This window comes from Colletotrichum godetiae, assembly GCF_030913485.1.
Source record: "Colletotrichum godetiae strain CBS 193.32 chromosome Unknown BDP55scaffold_4, whole genome shotgun sequence".
Classification (NCBI taxonomy): Eukaryota; Fungi; Ascomycota; class Sordariomycetes; order Glomerellales; family Glomerellaceae; genus Colletotrichum; species Colletotrichum godetiae.
The window spans coordinates 1,283,159-1,302,893 of record NW_026851252.1 but is presented as its reverse complement, the minus strand read 5'-3'; the positions used below and the strand labels follow the sequence as shown (position 1 = coordinate 1,302,893).

The window sequence follows — 19,735 nt, the reverse complement described above, 5'->3', positions numbered from 1 at the left end:
CCACAGAGAGACCATCAATGAACCAAGACCTATTCAATTCGCCTAGTAAGGTGAGTATCCGAGTGGGATACGTGCAAATTGCCGATGCATTCATCACGGCATTCACTATTCAAATTTCACTCCGTTACCACTATTCAAATTCCCAATCATGCATGATGATCAAGCCGTCTCACATACGGCGATGGGAACAGTCCCTTCGCACCCATGTACACTCCAAAGAACCAGTCCCCATTCACGTCCTCAATCTCCCGGATCTCGGCCCCCTTGGGAAACAACAGCTCGTCCTCGGCCTTGGGATACCACGCCCACGTCGCTGTCGCCCTCATCCCGACGCCGCCGTCCGCGGGGAACCCCTGCGCGAGGCCCTCGCCCGTCGTCGGCGCATCCGCCGCAACGTCCCTGGTGACGAAGCGCTCTCGCGTCTGTCCGCCCTCGTGCCACCACCACTTCTGCGGGGCCTGGTCGTCGGTGCCTTCTGACTGCGTGATGCGGAGGTTGCGGCCCCCTACGAGGTCGGATAGTATGTGCCGCAGCTGCCCGCCCGGCCCGTCGCGGAAGCCGACTACGATCATGCGATGGCCGTTGAGACACCGGCGCCAGCCGGCGTGCCCGTTCTCGGGGCTGATTTGGTCGCGCGCTTCAAGGTTGGCGTAGCAGTTTGTGCATATGTCGTAGTCGCCGGCTAGCGTGTCCGGCTCGATGGAGCTGGTGCAAGTGAAGCAGTGATATCGGCTGTGGCTAGGAGAGATGGGGTCCTGACAGACGTCGCAGCGTGTTGTGAACGTCAGGGGCTTGAAGGGACCGATATTATGAACATTAGGCCCCGTTAGCACAGCAGCTGAGTGTGGTGGCCGGGGTGACCTGGGACTGGCAGGCGGCGTGTGTGACGACTGAGGCTGATACGTTAGAGGCAGGAGGGGGTGAGTGCACGATCGCCCCTGGTTCACGCAGTTATTACAGTACCCCCAGTCGCCAAAGTTACAAACATCGCAGCGCCAGAAGCACTCGTTTGCCCAGGTCTGGCATCGAGCGCAGAAGTTGCCGCTCTCCAACCGCTTCATCGGGTCGTCGGTTGTGAGGGTCCGCCTACCCTCCGCTCCACCGGGTATGATCTTTGGCTGGAGGTAACGATTCGCCGTCAGCATATGAGGTCTGGGAATATCCTCGTGTGCCGTGTGCCGAGCCTTTTCCCACTTAGCCCACGCCCCGTACCCGAAGCCAAACCAGTGCAAGCAGCCCTTGCCTGACCTGTAGCAGTCGATGCAGATGTTCCAGTTGCCGCTGGCGCAGATCCCGCAGTTGTAGTGTAGCTCGTACTCGATGTGCTGCTTTGCGCAGCGGGAACACGTAATCGAGGGCTCCGGGTACAGTTGCGAGCGTGTTCGTTGATGGCCGGGGGTCGTTGGACTGCCGATTCCCAAACCCAAACCTAGCCCAACCGGCCCTGAAGTCGCTTGGCTGATGATGGACAAGTCTGCCGGCCGGTTGGGTCGTTGCAGCCGGGGTGACAACGGCTCTATGGGCGGAGACGCAGCAAAATTGGAGGACACCAACCCAGACGAGTTCGTCATACGATTGGCAAAGGTAAGCTCGCGCGGTGCTGGCAAAGTGGCGGTTGTCGGCGACTGCGTCGTGGTAGGTACTGACGGCGTACTCGAGCTTCTCGCCTCGGTGAAGACGGTTCTCGGGGCGACTGCTTCGCCAAAGTGAGACCGTGACGACAGATCGGTCTGCGATCGAGTGGCTACACGGGTTTCGGACTGCGTTGCTGGAAGGGGCGTCGTCGCGCTACGACCGCCGCTCGAGGTTCGCCTTCGTCGCCGTCTCTCCTCTGGTCGAACTTCAAGATGCAGAGCGCTCTGTGAGAGTGGTGGACGGCTGCGATCTTCGGGAAACCCGGTGGCACTGGTTGACCTTGAGTGCGGCCGTTGCCTGCTACTGGGCCTGCTGGTGTCCGATGCATTCGACCTCATTTCCTGCACGCGATCTGGAGAGTGTCTGGATTGGCCACTCGTGTCTCTCCTCCTCGTTCCTTCGGCCCTCGTGCGCTCCCGCTCCCGTTGCCGTCGTCTGTAAGCCTCTGTAATCTTTCGACTCAGCTCATCGTTCCGGCTCAGGTCGATGTTGTCCAGATCAAGCCCATCCAACAAGCCCTCCTCCTGGATTTGCCTAGCGAAATCCTCAATTTCCTTCTGGACGTCGCGCTCGCTCAAATCGCTCGAGCTTATGAGTGATCTAAGTGACGACTGGTGCTCGATTTGCCGACGCCTCATGTCGGATGACTCCTGGGCACGCTGTCTCGACTCACTCCTCCGATGTCTCCTTTGCTCGCCCGACCTCGAATCCGGCTGTAGCTGGTCCCCGCTGGACCTTCCTTCATCGTCTCGCGGTCTCCGACTACCCTCATGTCTGTGGGTGTGGCGGCTGTCCCGACTGTGGTCCCGGCTCCGTCTGGTTCTCCCGTCGGCAGAGCTGCTGTCCTCCCTCCGCCGTCGATGTCGATGCCCCGAGGATGAGTCTACCCCAGCATCTCTAAGGCTCATCTCCCGCACATCTTCCAGCAGCCTCCTCTCTTCCTCCTCTGCGCGCCTCTCTTCCGGCGTTCTCTCGGGAATCTTGACTTCCGGCAGTACCTGGTCACCCGGCTTGTACTTCTTCACCATTTCCGCCACATCGGATTCAGACCTCCTCCTGTCCGGATTCGCAGCTACAAACATGTCGAGGAGAGTGGCGACGGTGGCATTGTGCCTCGTATCGCGAACCGGCGCACGGCATGACGGGCAAGTGAAGATGTTTGTCCCTGGGGCGGGCGGGGTCGGTGAGTTCTCGGCCTGCTGCGCTTGGAAAGAGAACCAGTCCTTCAAGCAGGCACCGCAGTATGTGTGTAGGCAGTCGAGGAGAGTCAGAGGCTGGTAGAGGAGCTCGGTGCATATCTAGAAGAAGCCAAGACAAAAAAAGTCGGTCAGCGCACATACATCTCTAGAGTCCTGCAGCAGAATGCAATGGGGTTTGAAAAAAAGTGCCCCTCTTCTAGGGCGGCGCTACGATCGTTGGATCAGACGACAGCGAGCGAACTTACAGAGCACGTCAACTCGCCCTCCAGATCGAGTGCGGGCCTTGAGGAATCCATGCAGAAACTGTCGCTCCGCGCGATCCCTGGAATGCCGGACACAGAGACAATGTCATGAGGAGATTTGGCCAGCGGGATCGCGAGGGGGACATGTCGGTTTAAGACTGGCTGTCAGGCGAGCCTTAGGTGAGGTGGGTGGCGGGGCCGAAAGCTAGGCGCGCCGTGGCCGCTGCAGCAGAAGCACTGGACCTCACAGGCTCAAGGGAAAGAAAGGTGTGTAAGGGGTCAGAAATGGTCAGAAACCGCCCTGGGAGGTGACCCCCGACAGATGGATTGGATGCTAAGGGACGGGTCCAGTGTGGCCCAGGGTGCTCCGTACAGGTTACGGCTGCCCGCTGCCCGCCCCAAGTTGGGTGTCAACCCCACGTTGGTTCCCGCCCGCCGCCGACCCCTACCCCTGCCCCTAGCTCCAAAAAGCATCCCAACTCCTGCGCGGAGCCAATAAGCTGAGATCATTGCAACCCCTCCGCTACCTTTTGGGACGGGCTAGCCCCTGTAGGCTCTTGGAAATACGAACTCAATGCCCACCGACTCTCCGGATTTCTTCAGACTAAAAGGTCTAAACTGCGTATTCTCGGCCAGGCATGTGAGTTATTCTTGCATGTTGAAGACTGTTTGGTTTATGTAGCTTTTATTGTGCACTTACTAGCTTGGTGAAGAGTCTCGGGACTAGAGTAATCATGCATGAAGGCGAATGCTGTACGAGAGACCCCGAAAAGTAATATCATCCTATTTCCTGCAGAGCAACACAGCCAAGCAAAAGTCGGTGCTGGGGCTGACTGTGCTCTTACATGATCTTATTCATGCCGAGCAGTTTGACGGATTTCCCCAAACACACGCAGCACATTCATTTGCCCAACATCATGGTTGCACAACATAATGTCTTTGCCAGACTCGGCTATTTCGCATACAACTATCCTTTCATAGACATGCCGCGACGCCCTCAAGAGTGAGTCCACTCTGCCTTCTTCTTCTCAGCGAATGCCTTCATGCCAATCTTTTGGTCGTTGCTGCCGAACAAGCTGTGGAATACTCTCCTCTCAAACTCAACACCATCCCTCAGAGGCAGATCCTGGCTCTTGTTTACAACTTCCTTACACGCGTTGATGGACACTCTCGAGTAGCCGGCAATGGTCTCGGCCGTCTTGAGCGTCTCCTCCATGAGAACCTCGTACGAAGGGAACGCCTTGGCTGCAAGACCCCACTTCTCGGCATCGGCACCGCTAAAGGACTTGCCCGTCAGGATCAGCTCCATGGCCTTGGACTTTCCGATGGCCCGGGTGAGTCTTTGGCTGCCGCCGGCACCCGGAATCGTGCCGAGCTTAATCTCGGGCTGGCCAAAGTTGGCAGTCTCGGTGCAGTAGAGAATGTCGCACATCATGGACAGCTCACAGCCTCCGCCGAGCGCGTGTCCCGAGACAGCAGCGATGATGGGCTTCTTGACCTCGGTGGTGAGAAGGGACCACGACTCGATGAAGGACTTGGTGTATGCCTCGGAAAAGGTGAGAGGGGCCATCTCCTTGATATCGGCACCGGCGGCGAAGGCCTTTTGGGAGCCGGTCAGGACGATGACAGATGTTTCGTCCGACGCATTGAAGGCCCTCAGCGCATCGTTGAGCTCATGGATGAGGGGAGTGCAGAGGGCATTCAAGGCCTTGGGGCGGTTCAACGTCACTAAAGTGGATCATGGTGAGCTTCATTGTTGCAGTGTGATGATTATGGCTGGAGCAGCAATTACCTTGACCAACGCCAGGCTTGGGCTGAGAAATTTGAATGAACTCGTATGTCTTGCTGGCGAATCCACGTGTGAGTCTGGGCAGCGTCGGTGCCTGCATTCGCGAGGCCACCGGCCGAAGGTATCTGAGTGAGTTCATGGTTGAGGTGAGAGCTCGAGAAGACGCTCAATCTGAATGGGATGTGACGTGTGGTGAATAAAACAGACGAGCCGTGGTACCGAATGAGACGGTTGATATCGACCTCAATTGATACAGAATCTCGTGTTCAATAAATGAAGCAAATTGTTGATGGCGCGGTGATGTAACAGATAGGTCGAGCTCCAGCTCACATTAATCCAAGCTCGAGGGATAGCTGGAAAGCATCGGCTCTGTAAAGCCGAGGATACAGTCGGGCGAGGCACAGACACTCGCAGCGCACTGTGGCAGCTTCCCCCGCGTCACAGGCTCGATCTTCCAACACACCTCAGCAATTACCTGTGGCAGCGGGACCCTGGTCCCCTGGACAAGAGATTCTGGTTTAGTAGACGGTGGGCCCCGTCCTCCCAAGCTCTGGATGGTTCCAGGCTGCAAGCTGCGCCACAGGGGCTCATTCGGGCCATTTCCAGGGGATCCAATCACTGACGTGCGCAATCCAATCACTGGACCGGATAAGATTCGGGCCAAAAAAGCAGGCGCGGTCCAGTGCAGCGCGCTGCCAATCTCAAATGGAAGGGACAGTTTGTTGCAAGCCTTCCGTTGCGTTACGTGGCTGAACCAATTTCCAAAGATTCCGTCAACCCAAAAATTCGTCCGGACAGATCGCGATAGCGCAGCGGCGGCCTCTTCCCACGGCATCATCATCCCAGCCTCGCACCCTCGTTAACGGCTAGAAACTCGCGTCAACACAACGCGTGCATCCCCGAAAAAGCTTCTTGCACGAGCATTCAACCCAGAAGTTCGTTTGCGCAACAATCGCCCAAGATGGACTCTTCCGAGCCGGAGCAGACTGCCTTCTCGTCGGTCACAGCCCACACCTCAAAGCTGCAAAGAGTACGACGACGATAAACTCCCCCGACTTCAGCGACGGCATCTTGCTAACACCCATCGCAGCAATACCAAGCGCTTCTCGATCAGTCAACCCCCTTTGTGCTTTACAGATGGATCGCCACGGGCGTCTGCCTCTTGGGCTTCTTCGCTCGCATCTTCGTGGCGCAAGGCTGGTACATTGTCGCCTACGCTCTCGGAATCTACCTGCTCAACCTTTTCCTGGCTTTCCTGCAACCCAAGTTCGACCCCTCCAACGAGGCCATGGACACTGAGATGGAGGACGGTGGTGTCGGCATTCTCCCCACCAAGCAGGACGAGGAGTTCAAGCCCTTCATCCGCCGCCTCCCCGAGTTCAAGTTCTGGTACTGGGCCACCCGCGCCATCGCCATCGGCTTCTTCTGCAGTTGGTGGGAGATCTTCAATGTCCCCGTCTTCTGGCCCGTCCTGGTCATGTACTGGTTCATCCTCTTTTTCCTGACGAGTATGTTTCACCCCCGCCCCTTGTCTCCCTGGTGTTCACCTTGGCGCAGAGCTGACCAAACACCCTTTGTAGTGCGCAAGCAGATCCAGCACATGATCAAGTACCGCTATGTTCCGTTTACCTTTGGCAAGAAGAACTACGCCAAGAACAGCTCCTAAAGGGGCCACGCAACTTTACGACGCGATGGATTCAGCGGGTTTTTACGAGAGACAAATGTCGTTGTCACGCCCATCGAGGCGGGACATATGTAAGAGTCTAGGCACGCCGGAGAAAAAATTAGACAGTACGCGAGGATGAATACACATTTTTGACGAAGTCTGGATTGGCGACGATAGGCGAAGGCAAACTGTATGTACCTATAGAAAGGAGGCCACGGGTATGAGTGCATGGATGGTTGCGACGGCGACGGCGAACTACACGGGGCGCATTAGGAGGTCCTCCTGCACGGTCGGGAGCCATTGCCCAGTTGATGAGTGATGGTTTTGCTTTGAAATCATTCATCTCATACTACGTATTGTAATAGAGAGGACAAGTCTGTCTCTGATTCTTCATCCATGACACGGCGCCGTCTCATTTTTCTGGTTTCCATCAACGTCAAGCTTGACAGCTTGGGAATTTGGGGGTGCTGTGTCTTCGTCTGATAGAGCTGATAAGGCTCCATGTTGAGGTCCGGGCGTTGGTTGGCGCAACATACCTACAGGTACCCCAAACTCCAGCCTCGTGGAACTTTTCCGGGCCAATTGCACCTTCCTGGTCAACGCGACCGCGACCACAGCTCCCCGCCGCCAATCCTCGAGTTCATCCTCTCCTCGTCGGCAATTCAATCCAACTTTCAATTACAACTGAAATAACGAGTCAGCCAACTCAAACGCATTTGAACGGCCACGATGTCGTCCTCGGCGCCTCGCGGCGGCGAGCGCATGATCCATCAGGATTTCATTGCCAGGATCCGATACTCCAACGCCCTCCCGCCGCCTCCCAACCCTCCCAAGCTCCTCGACATCCCAAACACCGGCCTGGCTAGCGGCCAATACACAACGCCGGGATTTGCGTCACGTCTGGCGAGAGAACAGCCGCTCAACATTGAGGTTGATGCGGAGCTCGGCATGCCCCTGGACCTGGTGGGCATGCCGGGGATCTTTGACGGAGACGAGAGCTGTAAGCGCGGCCGCGTTGCGCCAAGTGGGAGCTCAGTACTGACGTTGATCCAGCTATTCAAGCCTCCTCGCATCCGCCTGCCGTCCATCCTCACGATAGAGCCCTCCTGAGACCACTGTCTACCCTTGGCCGAGCTAAGAGCAACGCCGACGCATCAGTCTCCTTCCTGAGAAGAACAGAATACATTTCCTCCGTAGCACCCAGAAAGGCTGGGGTTGCCGCGGGAGCGTTCATCAACCCCAAGATCAAGCGCGCAGAGAAGCGTCGTTCACCCGAGCCGGACAAAGACTCACCGGCTGCCATCAGACGCAAGATCGAGAAGAGCTTCGAGAGCGCCGAGCGCTTCCTCAGCAACCCGACCCGCCATCGCCACCCGAGCAAACCAAACGTTCATCTCACGCAGTCTCTGCCGCTGCTCCCCGATCACGACGCCTTCCCCGACTCAGGCGCCTACGTCACCGTCAAGCTCCTCACGAACCCCGTGGCCAGCGCCAACAAGTACGACAGCCGCCTGCTCAGCGGTCTGCTCCGCCCGCTCGACAGGAGCCCCGAGGAGAACGAGGCCTTCCAGGCCGCTGTCGAGGCCCATGAGCGCGATCCTGCACGCAACCCTAAGCCCGCCAACCTTATGGACTACAGCTTCTTCCTCCCCAAGACCAAGATGACGGGCGATAACTTCCGAGCAAAGTTTGACCCGGAGAACCCTGACCGCGACGACGAGGAGCTCTACACGTACCAGAGCGGCTCCAACCCCTGCTTCCAGTTCTCCCGTCTGCGTGCCTACGAGACCACCAAGGAGATTGAGCTGGACCACAACACAAAGTACAGCGAAGAGGTCATTCTCGCCTTCAACGACGAGCCCTCGGCGGGCGGCAGGCCCAAGGCGGCGTACTACTACCCGGTCATCCAGCGCACGACCATCCGTCCTCAGCGCGCCAAAAATATTGCTCGTACCCTTAGTCAAGTGGACGACGAGACGCAGGTTGTCAACGAAGTGGAGATCTCCATTACCGATCCAAAGGGCCCCCCCGCCGAGAACATGAAGCGGTACAAGGAGAAGCCCATTGGCTATGTCGAGGAGGCCGAGCCGGCTGACGAGACTCGTGTGCCTGGCACACCCTCGGACCGGGACGCTGATGGCGATGCTGATGGGGATGAGGAGGATGAGGATTGAGGGGCGGCATGATGAGCTAGGGGGGCTCGCGGCGATGTAACATCAGTTCCTTTTCACAGACCATTTGGCGTTTGGATGTGAACATTCAAAAAAAATCACCCCAGGGCAGCCGCGAAGGTGGCCATTTTAGATTGAGGCTGTCCCAATGATAAAATACTCTCACGCGATTGGTTTTCTATCATGGCTCACCAGGGGGTTGAGTTCATCCAATTGATGCATGAACAGTGACTTGCTTAACACAGTCATTAAAAACGGAGCAGAGAATTGCATTGAAGTATATGTTGTCATGACTTTGAATTAAGTATATGTAGGATCTCCTCTCTCTCTTCCAGCGACGGTTTATGAGATACAGCGGCGGGGTTATTCTTTTCCCCTGTCTCGTAATTTCTGGTTCATTTTGATGATACTTTGAGAAACAGGAAAAGGAAGACATGCGAAGAAAGCACTCCAAATGTGGTATAAGGAACAAGGAACTCTCTAAAGAAAAAACAACAGACCCCGAAAAAAAGGTAACTTCATGTTAGGCCCCCCTCCTCTCCCTCCTTTATGTCATATCGTACCCGGAGAACTCCTTTTTTTGCTTCTTCCCAGAAGGGAAGGAAAGAAAAAAATACATAGAAGATGCATACAACGTGAACGTGGCCCCACGGCAGTGAACCGCAGTGAAAGATGTGTTACGCCGGTGGTTCTGGGATAGTTTCGAGGGCGAAGCCGATGGTGTCTCTCTTGTCGTCAATGACACGACCGTACCTAAACCGAGGTTGTTAGCAAATCTCGAAGAGTAAACGGTGCGCAATACAGGTATGCAAGGTAACTCACTCTAGAAGGAGGCGGAAGAACCAGACCTCCATATCCTCCTTGCGAAGCACCTTATTCGCCCAGTCGCGACTGCTGAGCGCCATACGCTCAGCCTCGTTGCGCCCCAGCGCGCCGTCGCCAAAGAAGCGCACGCTCTCGAGCCAGTCGTCGCCCTGCAGGCTCATGGGGATATAGTGCGCCCAAGGGCGAAGCCACTCGAAATGCCACTCGCGGAAGATGGCGAGCTTGAAGACGAGGGAGCGGGACTGCAAAAAGGCATAAAAGCGGCCCGAGAAAGCATTACCGTCCATGTCGAGGAGGTACTTGTACTTCCAGGCGTCCTGCTGCTCTGCGTGGCCCTGGATCTTGAAAAACTCCTTTTCGGCGTCGCAGTCGCCCGGGTCGCACTGTCCGACGTGCGAGAAGAAGACGTCGACGATCTCGCGGTAGTCGCCGCGGGGTACTTCTTTTACCTCCCACTTAGGGGTCTGCTCATCGCCGCGGTTGGTGTAGATCTTGGCCTGGTCGGCGGCGTTGAGCTTCTGCACGAGGTGCTGGCGGTGCTGGCGGCGCCAGCCGCCGTTGCGGGAGAAGCCGCCCGTTGTGGAGCCGCGCCAATAGAGGCGGTCCTGCTTCTGCTCCCAAAGAATGTCCTTTGACTCGTCGTAGGCGACCTTTTTGTACCAGTACCAGGGTGAAGGGTAGAGGATGTCGTTGTAGGAGGAGATTTTGGACTGGGAGAAGATGGGGAAGAGGTCGTGGACGATGTTGTAGGCGTTGGGGCGGTCGAAGAAGCCGTAGGTCGCGCTCAGGGAGGGCGAGAGGCAAATGTCCGACATGGCGGTTACGTTGTAGACGAAGCCGAGCTCGCTGACGCCGTACTTGCTCATGTCGTCGGACAGCTCGTCGTCTTCGAGGCCGCGCGAGGGGCTGTCGGGCGGGCAGGACATGCGGGAGTGCGTCCAGGTGGGCTGGTGGGCAAAGACGTTGAAGCGGGTGCGCTTGTACTCCTCGATGATATTACCGTCGCTGAGGCCGGCGGCGCGCTTCGTAAAAGCGTTTTCCGGGTTGATGGCGGCGTTCGCCTTGGGCATGTTGACGTCCTTGGCGCGGCTGACGAGGCGTGCGAGGTCCTCATGAGGGACGACCACGCGCGGCTCGTCGTGGATGTTGAAGGCAATGTCCATGCTGGGCAGGTGCTCGATGAACTTCTTAATCATGCCAGAGGTGGCGTCGCGCTGCCAATCCTGGCCGCCCTGGATGTGCTTGATCTTGTGGTCCCGGATCAGGAGACCGATCAACTTGTTATCGAAGCCCAAGGCCTCGCGCGCCCGCTCCCGTATCGTCGCCGGCTTCAGACCCCAGAAGGGCGTGAGCATCTCGTGTATCATATCGAACTCGTCAATGAGTTGCACGCCGCTGGCTTTTGCGAACTCGAACCACTTGTCAAAGTTGGGCGGCGGCGGGATGTTGTACCGGCGCTTGTACTCCTTGACGGCGTCCTCGAGGGTCTTGGACTGGCGCTTCAGCGTATCCTGGAACTCCTTCTCGGCGCTCGTCATGAGGTGCCACATGGGGTGTGATCCGGTGCCGCCAGCGGACTTTGGTCGTCTGTCGGGAGGAGGAGCGGCGGCGGCAGCAGCATCGTTACCGAGTGTCTGTTGATCTTGCGGGGGCGGAGGGGGCTTGTCGGAGCCTGTGATGGGGACTATCGGTCGTCGATCGGAGGGGAGTGTGAAGACTGTGTATGCGCATATCAACAGGAAGACGAAGAGAATGACGACCGTCCATTGGCGACGTCGCATGGTTGGTTGCTGGCTGTCAGCCTGCCCCTTTTGTGGCGGCGGGCTGGGTTGCTTGTCTCTCGAGCCTTGATCGGGTGCTTTCGGGGGAGAGGAGAGGAGGGCCAGTTTATCGCAGGTCGCCCTATTGCGTCGATGAGGATGAGGAAAGAAAGAGGGAACGAGTTCAGGGCCTCATTGCAGGAGTAAGCAGAGATGCCTCACAAAGAGAATTGGACGGCAGAGCTTCGTAAGGTTAGGTATTCGTAGTGCGTCGTGGATAAAGGAAAAGTATCCTAGTGGTCTGGTTTGGTATCGGTGGTTATGGTGGTGTTTGGTGGTACCGTGCATGTGCTATGTGCTCACCCCATTGGATGCGAGTGCCAAACTCAGTGGAGGTTTCCTTCCATTGGATCTGGGCCCGGCGGACGCTAAAGTCAAGGAAGTCTGTGGGCTGTATCCGTACGGAGTACCTAGTTGACGTGCCCCTAAAATAAAAAAAAAAGTCGCCTGGAAAAGAACATGGCTTGGAACCTTGGATAGTTACAGCGCGTCCGTGGACATTGGTTCCTTGGGTAGTGGCGCCGCGCCCGTGGTGACAGGGGTCATAATTGGACGTGCTTGGGACAGGGGAGGAGCTTAGTCTTGGGGGACACCTCGAGATTCTGGGGGCTAGGCCTCTGAAAGACTGAGCCTCCTTCAAGCTAGACTTTTGGAATGCTTGGTGGGGACGACTACTATTTTCATGACGCTTCCATAGTAGCCTGGAAGAGTAAGGTGGATTAGGAGACGCAAGACATTTCAGAGGAAAGCAAAATGAGTTTCACTGTCTACGTAGGAAGGCATCAAAGTACCTCGAGTCGACAGCGCCGCGACTTGGACAAAGTCCCTTTGCACCGTACCTGTTCCCTGGAGTTCTCCCTGAGAAAGTATAAGATACAAGACCCAGCTTTCCGGAATTTTGCCCGCGACTAGCGCATTTCTGAGTCGGACTGAGACACAGCAACTGGTATGGAAGACAAAGATGTCTTTGCTGCACATTTCCGTACCTTTGAGAGTAATCGCCGTGTTGTGGGGGTGCTCTGGGACACTTTGGGGGTGGAAAGTCTTTGACCCGCTCAATTCTTCGAGCCATCTTTGTGTGACCGTGTAGATCCGTAGGATCTTTCTCGGCCAAAACATCATTTCATCCAGAAACGTTGGAGGCGTTGAGAGACAATTGTCTCTACGCCTACGCCATTCTTTCTTGTCTCGAACGGGAGTGGTCCGCTGCAGGGGAGCCAGAGGCTTACCTAAGGAACCTTGGATACATGCTGGTATTATGAGTCTCCAATATCTGGATTGCTTCAGTCGACGTGCCGCGTTTCTCAAATTGCAATGCATTTCAGACGCCAAGTCGTCAAGTCTTAGGCTAAGTTGGAATTTCTTTTTCTCAAAAAGCGGGCATGCAGGAAGCATGCAGGAATAACGTACTCATCTGCAGGCGTTGGTGGATGTTGGCGGGAAGGATGCGGAAAAGAAAGAGTATCTCGGGACTATATGAGCGGGTGCAAGCCGAAGAATCGCTTGCATTTATCATCCAGTCTCTTGACATAGCTTGATCGGCTCTACCTTGAAGTTCTTCACTACTGGCAGTTACACCAAACAAACGCTGAAATTGCCAAAACTTCAAACTCTTAAAAAGACAACTCGGTGAAGCTGCCATCTACACCGAGACTCACGAGAGAAACAGCTTTCAAAAACAATGCACGACATACCTGCATCGCAGCAACACCCCATCACGTGGAGGGCACAGAGGGCACAGATGCTACGGCCGAGACCGCGAAACCCGCCAGAAGCGGAGCCAAAATGCCCTCGAGATATCGCAAATATGCACGACATACTTGCATTGCAGCATTCGCCATCACGTGTGTGTGTGTGTGGTCGCAGAATGGGCCTCGTTGCCAATATTGCCGTTTTGGGTAGTCAAGGTGAAGGTGCTGAGGCGAATCATTCGCGAGGGCTTCACCGAGAGTTGAGATTGTGACCTTGAGATGTTATATGTAGACAGACATGCACGGCTTATTGCTGAGGCTGAACTGACAATGTTAGACCCCTCGTTCAAGACGAAGGCTGGTGTTATCTGGGTATCAACCGCTGAGGTTACATTTTGTTTAATCCAAGAGATAATCTCTGCCTTGTCGGCAGCGTGACGTTGGTGCCAAATGAAAAGGTCCTGTAGTCCATCTGCTCGCCCGGATTGCTCTCAAGCCCACTCGAGCGTTCAGTTGAGATCCTCCGGTCGTGACCTTCCAGGTTGGAAGTATTGGCGTCGGAATGGCCTTGACCTTTAGTGCTGTGTACTTTGGGAGATGATGCCCCGTGAGAACAATTCACAGGCGTCTATATCGTCCCCAAGGTTCGGTGTATATATAGGGACGTCCTCAAGTTAGACTTTCACCCCGTTATTCACACGAGCACATTTGGCGATAAGACGCTCGAATCTTTTAGGTAGGACGTCCGGGGAGGTAGCAAGTATGATGGGCCTTGGTCCAGCGCCGGCTCCGTGTATGGAAGAATTTGGATCGGCTCCGTGGCGTATAAGTGAGGCAACCAGTTCATCGTTGCAAGGCACTCCTGGTTCAAAATGACTTGCTGGTCACTCGTTTCCTACACCACTACTTCTCACCTTGCTGGCCTATTGGGCTTCTCGGGCATATTTCATAGAGAATACACCCAGAGAACTGGCGAGGGAAAAAATGGCGGTGGTGGGAAACGTAAAGTAATGCTCGTGGCTTGAATCGAAACTTGCATTTGTAATTAATGTTGAGACCCCTTTCACTCTCGCTTCAAAGACCTTGCACCGAAACAGCACCGCGAGGTCCAGAACTGGTCAAAAAGGAACGAAATAAGCTGAGAAAACGGTGATTTATAGCGCAAAGAGTGCGAACCAACGTCGGTCCTCATACATCAACGAGTGATCGTAGGGCTCGACGATGGTGGGCCAGACTCGAGGATTCATGTAGTACCGTCGATGCCGGATAGAACTACTACACAAATCCATAGTTGACTCTACATTTCTCACGGTTCTATGTGTGATGGAATCATCGAAATGAGAATCAACAACACATTCAAGATGGAAGGCTTCTACTGACGAGCCTCCTGGAAATGGGGGACTTTTAACAGGCAGAAGGAATTCGCTTGAGCGACTGCGTTGTAAAGAGCACAATCTCGAGAAATCGGGATGGCAATAGGCAAAACCAGCACCTTCGACAGCAGCCAACCGATAGTTCCCTCCCATCATCTATACATCACATTCGGCCTCACCCTCATCTCCTCCGGCACCTCCTCCAACCCATCCATCGGCCTCAACAACACATCCGCCCCGCTCGCCACAATACAATACCTCTCCCTCAACGCATTCGTATCCTCCAAAATACTCGACGGCATCTTCTCGTCCCCAGGCGGCGGACTCCGCATCGCCAGCGCCAACAGCTCCGGCGTCGACTCCCAGCTCTTGCTCGTGACGCCCACGATAAGACTCCACGCCATGAATGCCACCGCGACGGCACAGTAAACAAATAGACCCAGCATCGAGTACTTGACGGTATCGTCCCCGGCAGAGTACGCGAACCCCTTCATCTCGCCACGGAAATGCAGCTTCTGCGCCGCGGCCCGCACGGGCTCGGGCACGTCGAACGCCGTGCCGGACTCGGGGAACCCGAACTGTGTTTTGCGCGGGAAGAAGTTGCGCCACCAGGCGCCGTCGGCGTCCTTCAAAGTGATGATGGGCTTCGCGGCGGGCGCGGTGCGTGCCATGCCGTTGGCGAGCATGGCGTTGACGAGCGTCTCGACGTGGCCTACGGTCCAGGGAAGGCCTAGCGGAGAGTCGACGAGGCCGGATGAGGTGGCGAGGCGCTGGAAGACGGTGGTACCTTCGGTATCGACCGCTGCGTTGGTCAGGTTCGCAAAGGAGGTCTCGATGAGGACTTTTCGACTGCCGGGCTTCCATGTCACGGGGAAGGGCCAGCCGTCTGTCCAGACATGGTTGTCTATGTTGATCCAGGTGTTGGCCCCGATCCATTCTGCGTCTGTGAGGCATCCGTAGACGGCGATTCCCCCTTGACGTGGGAGAGAGATGATGGCACCGATGGAGACGTTGGCTGCTAGGTCCCCTTCGGGATCAATATCAAAGAAGGACAGCTGGGGGCTCGTATCGTTGAGAGTTGTCCAGAAAGATTGCGTGGTCGGGTTCTCCAAGGCCGTGATATCAGTGTTATTGACAAAAGAGGCCTCGTTCCGCACTTCTGGAAAGTCCACAGGCCCGCCACGATCGCTGGACGTGGTGTTGCCATCGACCATGGTCACTCGACATCGAGTTTCCATGGACGCGAGCTCCTGGAACGTCGAGTATCGGTAGTCCGACCCGCGGTAGTACTTCTTCTCCTTTTGATCCATGAAAGTAAGCGCATCCTGCCACAGCATCGTCGTCGCGGCCAACGTGGCGCCCGTCACACGATGTGGCAGCGTCATGCGAGACTCGGCCCACCCGCGCGGCACCCCCGGCTCGCGAACGGACATGGACAGCTGCAGAATCGATTCCGGCGTGGCGAGCGGGAACAGCGCCGGGATCCGGATGTACGACCCCTTTGTGACATTGAGGACGGCCTGGTCCGGGAGGTAGCTCACGAGATGCGTCAGCGAGTCCCAGCCCGCAGACGGGCAGTCGAGGTTGCCGGCCCTCTCGCACACGTCGCCGGCAACGGTGTCCACCGCCGTCAGCGTCCGGGGAAAGATGTCGGCGCCGGCTTTGTCGATATACACCCACGACCCGCCCATCATCCACCAGTCGTTAAGGGGCGTCAAGACGGTAGCCGTGGCGGGCGCCACGACGACCGCCAGGACGCAACACATGACGAGGAAGGAGACGAAAAAGATCTTTTTCCAGACGGTCGAGAAGCGGCCGCGCAGCATGGCCGTCATCTCATCGGACCACAGGAACTCGGGCGAGCTGAAGCTGTTTCCCGCGAAAAAGGCCGCCAGCGGCGTCCCCTGGCCGAGCGTCACCTCGCGGCGGACAAAGGTGAAGATCATGGTCGTGAGGGAGCCGATGATCATGATTTCGAGGAATTTGGCGGCGAACTGGATCAGCAGGTTGGCCGACTTGTCCCATTCACGGTTCGGTGTGAGGTCCGCCCCGATCCAGTACTCGTGGTAGATGAGGTGGCTCATGATGGCGGTGGCGACCAGGGGCGGGACGTGGACCATGATGGCGAGGAGGGCCATGGGACGGTTCTTGAAGATGACGACTTTTGTCTGGTTGCGCATCGAGTCGCGGATGTTGTAGAAGAGACGGTATAGAGAGTGGAAACTCCATGCCTTGAGCGTGTTTTGGAGGACAGCTCTGAAACTGAACTTGCCTTCGTATATCTCGTAGGGAGTCGTTTGGTCGTTGAGTCTGGCCTAGGTTAGCATTTGTGACCTGACTTATTGTGTATGTACCCCAGAAACCACTCAGAGGTCTTAAGTCTGGTCCGATGGTGCGTGGGCTTATAATCACCTCTCTGTATCTTTGAAATCATGCGTGTCATTAGGGTCTAGGGATTGTCCTCGACGTCCTGGCGGGCCGCCGTCTTGTGGATGAAGAAGAGGAACGAGAGGCTCTCCCCTTTCACCAGTTAAACGGACTTCAAGCATCGTGAGATCTTCCCTCTTCGACGAGCATCACTCGATAAAGAAACTTCATACCACATAGTGAACCTGGAAACTTGGGTTCATTTATCAGTCGTTCTCCTACACCGCAGCACTCTCAGCTCACAACGAAAAGGGAACTTTGAATGTGGCTGACAGGGGCATGATGCAACGTTCGAGAACAGGGTGCTCGCCAGGCACCGAGATAAAGTCCTCCCAAGCCCGGCTCCGGTGAAGCGCTTAAGTCGTGACAGCTATAATTTCATTGGGTATCGAATTCGAGATCCGCTTTCGGGAACGGCCTGAAGCTGTCATGTTGCGATGCCCCTCATGCGTGTCAGACTGTCCAATCCTTCCGCTGAACATCCAACCTGTTTTGGGCCCTTGGGGGAACATGGCCGGCAAGGCTGAGGAGCCGAATCCTTGTGTGAAAATACAGCTGGCTCCATTGCATACGTGCGTGAATCCGAAACCTCTGAGGCTCTCAACCAGAGTACATCAAGTCATCAACCAACGTCGTTGAAAACAAGTTCAAGTGAAGGGCTTCCAGCGCCTAGGAATAAGCTTGTTGTACTACAGGCGCAGGGACCCGCATTGGGCCCGGCTGCCCGCGATATCTCGCTGAGGTAATCAGACATAAACCCCCACGCCTTGAGTTGGGCGGGTGCCTGCCCGACCGACCCCAGGTGCCCAGATCTGTAGATGCTCGGCGCGTGGTCATCGACTTCTCCACCCCCATCTGAGTGGATGACAGCGATCCGGTGAACGCGGCGCATGATTGCTTGTCTCTCTCTTACTTGTCCCCCCAAACGCCAACAACGTCGCTTTGAGTCGCTTTGTTTACACGTGAGACCTCGTGACACCAACGTCTTTCGAAAGCTCTAGGGAGTGTGCGACTCGGTCATTGTTCGACTGCTCCAAACAAAGCTGGCGCATTCGGGGTTCCGTTTGAGGGGGAGTACGGACACCGACGGGATACCTAACGACGAACGAACGTACACATCCTTCTGGCTGCCCTCTACGCAGGCCGTTCTACGAAAAGCACAACATATTCTCTCGGCTCTTCACAAGTGGAATACCAACGACGAATCCGCAATCTACTACCCGGACCTCGACGGAACTGAACTGCACAGATCTTGAGCTGGGACATATCGAGCCTACCTTCCCGACGGCAAGACAGGAAACGCAAAGATGGAGCGCATCAGGGAACTGCTGGGCAAGCACCACAAGCCGGATCGGCAAGAGTACGAGCCTCTCGCCGAGGAAGGCCGGGAACTCGACGGCTCCACGCTGGAAGAAGACCCGGAGGAGGTGCCGTTCTCATGGACCGAGTACATCATGTTCGCCTGGTTGGGCATGGCGATGCTATGGGCCTGGTACGCGCGAATATCTTCCCCTTTTGTTTCGATATGCATTTACGAAGCATGACAGCTAATATACTCAATCCAGGAACATGTTCCTCGCAGCAGCCCCCTACTTCCAAGTCCGCTTCCAATCCGACGTCTGGATCTCCCAAAACTTCCAATCCGCCATCCTCACCGTCTCGACCCTCACAAACCTCACCGCCATGCTCATCCTCACCAACATCCAATACGCCGCATCCTACCCCTTCCGCATCAACCTCGCCCTCCTTCTCAACTGCGTAATCTTCTCCTTCCTCACGGCCTCCACCTCCTTCGCCCTCGACGCCTCCCCGGGAGCCTACCTAGCCTTCATCCTCCTCATGGTTGCCTCCAGCTCCTGGGCAACAGGCCTCATCCAAAACGGCGCCTTCGCCTTTGCAGCCTCCTTTGGTCGGCCCGAGTACATGCAGGCCTTAATGGCAGGCCAGGGCGTAGCGGGCGTCCTCCCGCCCATCGCGCAGGTCATCACCGTCCTCGTCGTCCCCGAAAAGGAGGGCACCACAACCGTCCAAGACGACATCAAGTCCTCCTCCTCCTCGGCCTTTGTCTACTTCCTCGCCGCCGTCGTCGTCTCCGTCTCGGCCCTGCTGGCCTTCCTCCCCCTCGTCCGCCGCCACAACCGCATCATCGAAGCCCGCATGGTCAACACCCTCGCAGAATCCCTCACCTCCGTCGAAGAAGCCGAGCGCGCCGCCCGCAAAGTCGTCTCCCCGCTCACTCTCCTTCGCAAACTCCACTGGCTCGCCGGCGCAATCTTCATGTGCTTCTCCGTCGCCATGTTCTTCCCCGTCTTCACCGGCAAGATCCTCTCCGTCCGCTACCCAGGCGACGAAAAGAACCCCGCAGGAATCCTCTTCCGACCCGCCGCTTTCATCCCGTTGGCCTTCTTCGCCTGGAACCTAGGCGACCTCTCCGGCCGCATGGCCACCATCCTCCCCTTTTCGCTACGTCACCGGCCCGCCGCCCTCTTCGGGGTCAGCCTCGCGCGCATAGGATTCCTGCCGCTCTACCTGCTGTGCAACATTGGCGGCCGCGGCGCCGTCGTCCGCAGCGATTTCTTCTACCTGGTCGTCGTGCAGTTCTTCTTTGGGTTGACCAATGGGTGGCTCGGCTCGAGCTGCATGATGGCCGCGGGCGAGTGGGTCGAGGACGGCGAGCGCGAGGCGACGGGCGGGTTCATGGGGTTGTGTCTTGTTGCTGGTTTGACGACGGGTAGTCTTTTGAGCTTTACAGCTGGTGGTATTTGAAGGGATATCTCGGTAATTTGCATGTGTACGGCGTAAGTGGTGCATGAATATCTCTCATTGGCATACGGTATTGGTCTTTGATGGCGTTTCAGGGTACGGGGCATGAGAACGAGCATAAAGACGGTCAATAA

The 19,735-nt window shown here is 56.4% G+C and overlaps 7 protein-coding genes across 7 annotated transcripts; 3 read left to right on the top strand and 4 right to left on the bottom strand.

Annotated features, from left to right (window-relative positions):
* Positions 1–18: 18 nt before the first annotated feature.
* On the bottom strand, positions 19–3,379 carry BDP55DRAFT_647288 (uncharacterized protein). Its single transcript, XM_060573765.1, has 2 exons — positions 3,080–3,379; positions 19–2,933 (listed from the first exon to the last, which is right to left on the bottom strand). Exons 1-2 carry the CDS (start codon positions 3,128–3,130, stop codon positions 147–149), a joined length of 2,838 nt encoding a protein of 945 aa, XP_060435205.1. The 5' UTR covers positions 3,131–3,379; the 3' UTR covers positions 19–146.
* Positions 3,380–3,698: 319 nt separating this feature from the next.
* Positions 3,699–5,364, bottom strand: BDP55DRAFT_647286 (enoyl-CoA hydratase/isomerase). The gene is made up of 2 exons (XM_060573764.1): positions 4,869–5,364; positions 3,699–4,804 (listed from the first exon to the last, which is right to left on the bottom strand). The coding sequence occupies exons 1-2, from the start codon at positions 5,002–5,004 to the stop codon at positions 4,074–4,076; spliced, it is 867 nt and encodes a 288-aa protein (XP_060435204.1). The 5' UTR covers positions 5,005–5,364; the 3' UTR covers positions 3,699–4,073.
* A 105-nt stretch (positions 5,365–5,469) lies between these two features.
* BDP55DRAFT_647283 (Rer1 family protein) lies at positions 5,470–6,941 on the top strand. The gene is made up of 3 exons (XM_060573763.1): positions 5,470–5,895; positions 5,956–6,373; positions 6,446–6,941. The coding sequence occupies exons 1-3, from the start codon at positions 5,827–5,829 to the stop codon at positions 6,529–6,531; spliced, it is 573 nt and encodes a 190-aa protein (XP_060435203.1). The 5' UTR covers positions 5,470–5,826; the 3' UTR covers positions 6,532–6,941.
* Positions 6,942–7,260: 319 nt separating this feature from the next.
* BDP55DRAFT_627162 (RNA polymerase II-associated) lies at positions 7,261–8,705 on the top strand (the record flags this gene model as incomplete). The annotated part of the gene is made up of 2 exons (XM_060571717.1): positions 7,261–7,531; positions 7,585–8,705. The coding sequence occupies 2 exons, from the start codon at positions 7,261–7,263 to the stop codon at positions 8,703–8,705; spliced, it is 1,392 nt and encodes a 463-aa protein (XP_060435202.1).
* A 674-nt stretch (positions 8,706–9,379) lies between these two features.
* Positions 9,380–11,308, bottom strand: BDP55DRAFT_542433 (uncharacterized protein; the record flags this gene model as incomplete). Its single annotated transcript, XM_060568313.1, has 2 exons — positions 9,380–9,455; positions 9,525–11,308. The coding sequence occupies 2 exons, from the start codon at positions 11,306–11,308 to the stop codon at positions 9,380–9,382; spliced, it is 1,860 nt and encodes a 619-aa protein (XP_060435201.1).
* Positions 11,309–14,563: 3,255 nt separating this feature from the next.
* BDP55DRAFT_724081 (uncharacterized protein) lies at positions 14,564–17,730 on the bottom strand (the record flags this gene model as incomplete). The annotated part of the gene is made up of 2 exons (XM_060578842.1): positions 14,564–16,721; positions 17,636–17,730. 2 exons carry the CDS (start codon positions 17,728–17,730, stop codon positions 14,564–14,566), a joined length of 2,253 nt encoding a protein of 750 aa, XP_060435200.1.
* Positions 17,731–18,145: 415 nt separating this feature from the next.
* On the top strand, positions 18,146–19,604 carry BDP55DRAFT_542232 (nucleoside transporter; the record flags this gene model as incomplete). The annotated part of the gene is made up of 2 exons (XM_060568293.1): positions 18,146–18,330; positions 18,404–19,604. The coding sequence occupies 2 exons, from the start codon at positions 18,146–18,148 to the stop codon at positions 19,602–19,604; spliced, it is 1,386 nt and encodes a 461-aa protein (XP_060435199.1).
* Between the last annotated feature and the right edge of the window lie 131 nt (positions 19,605–19,735).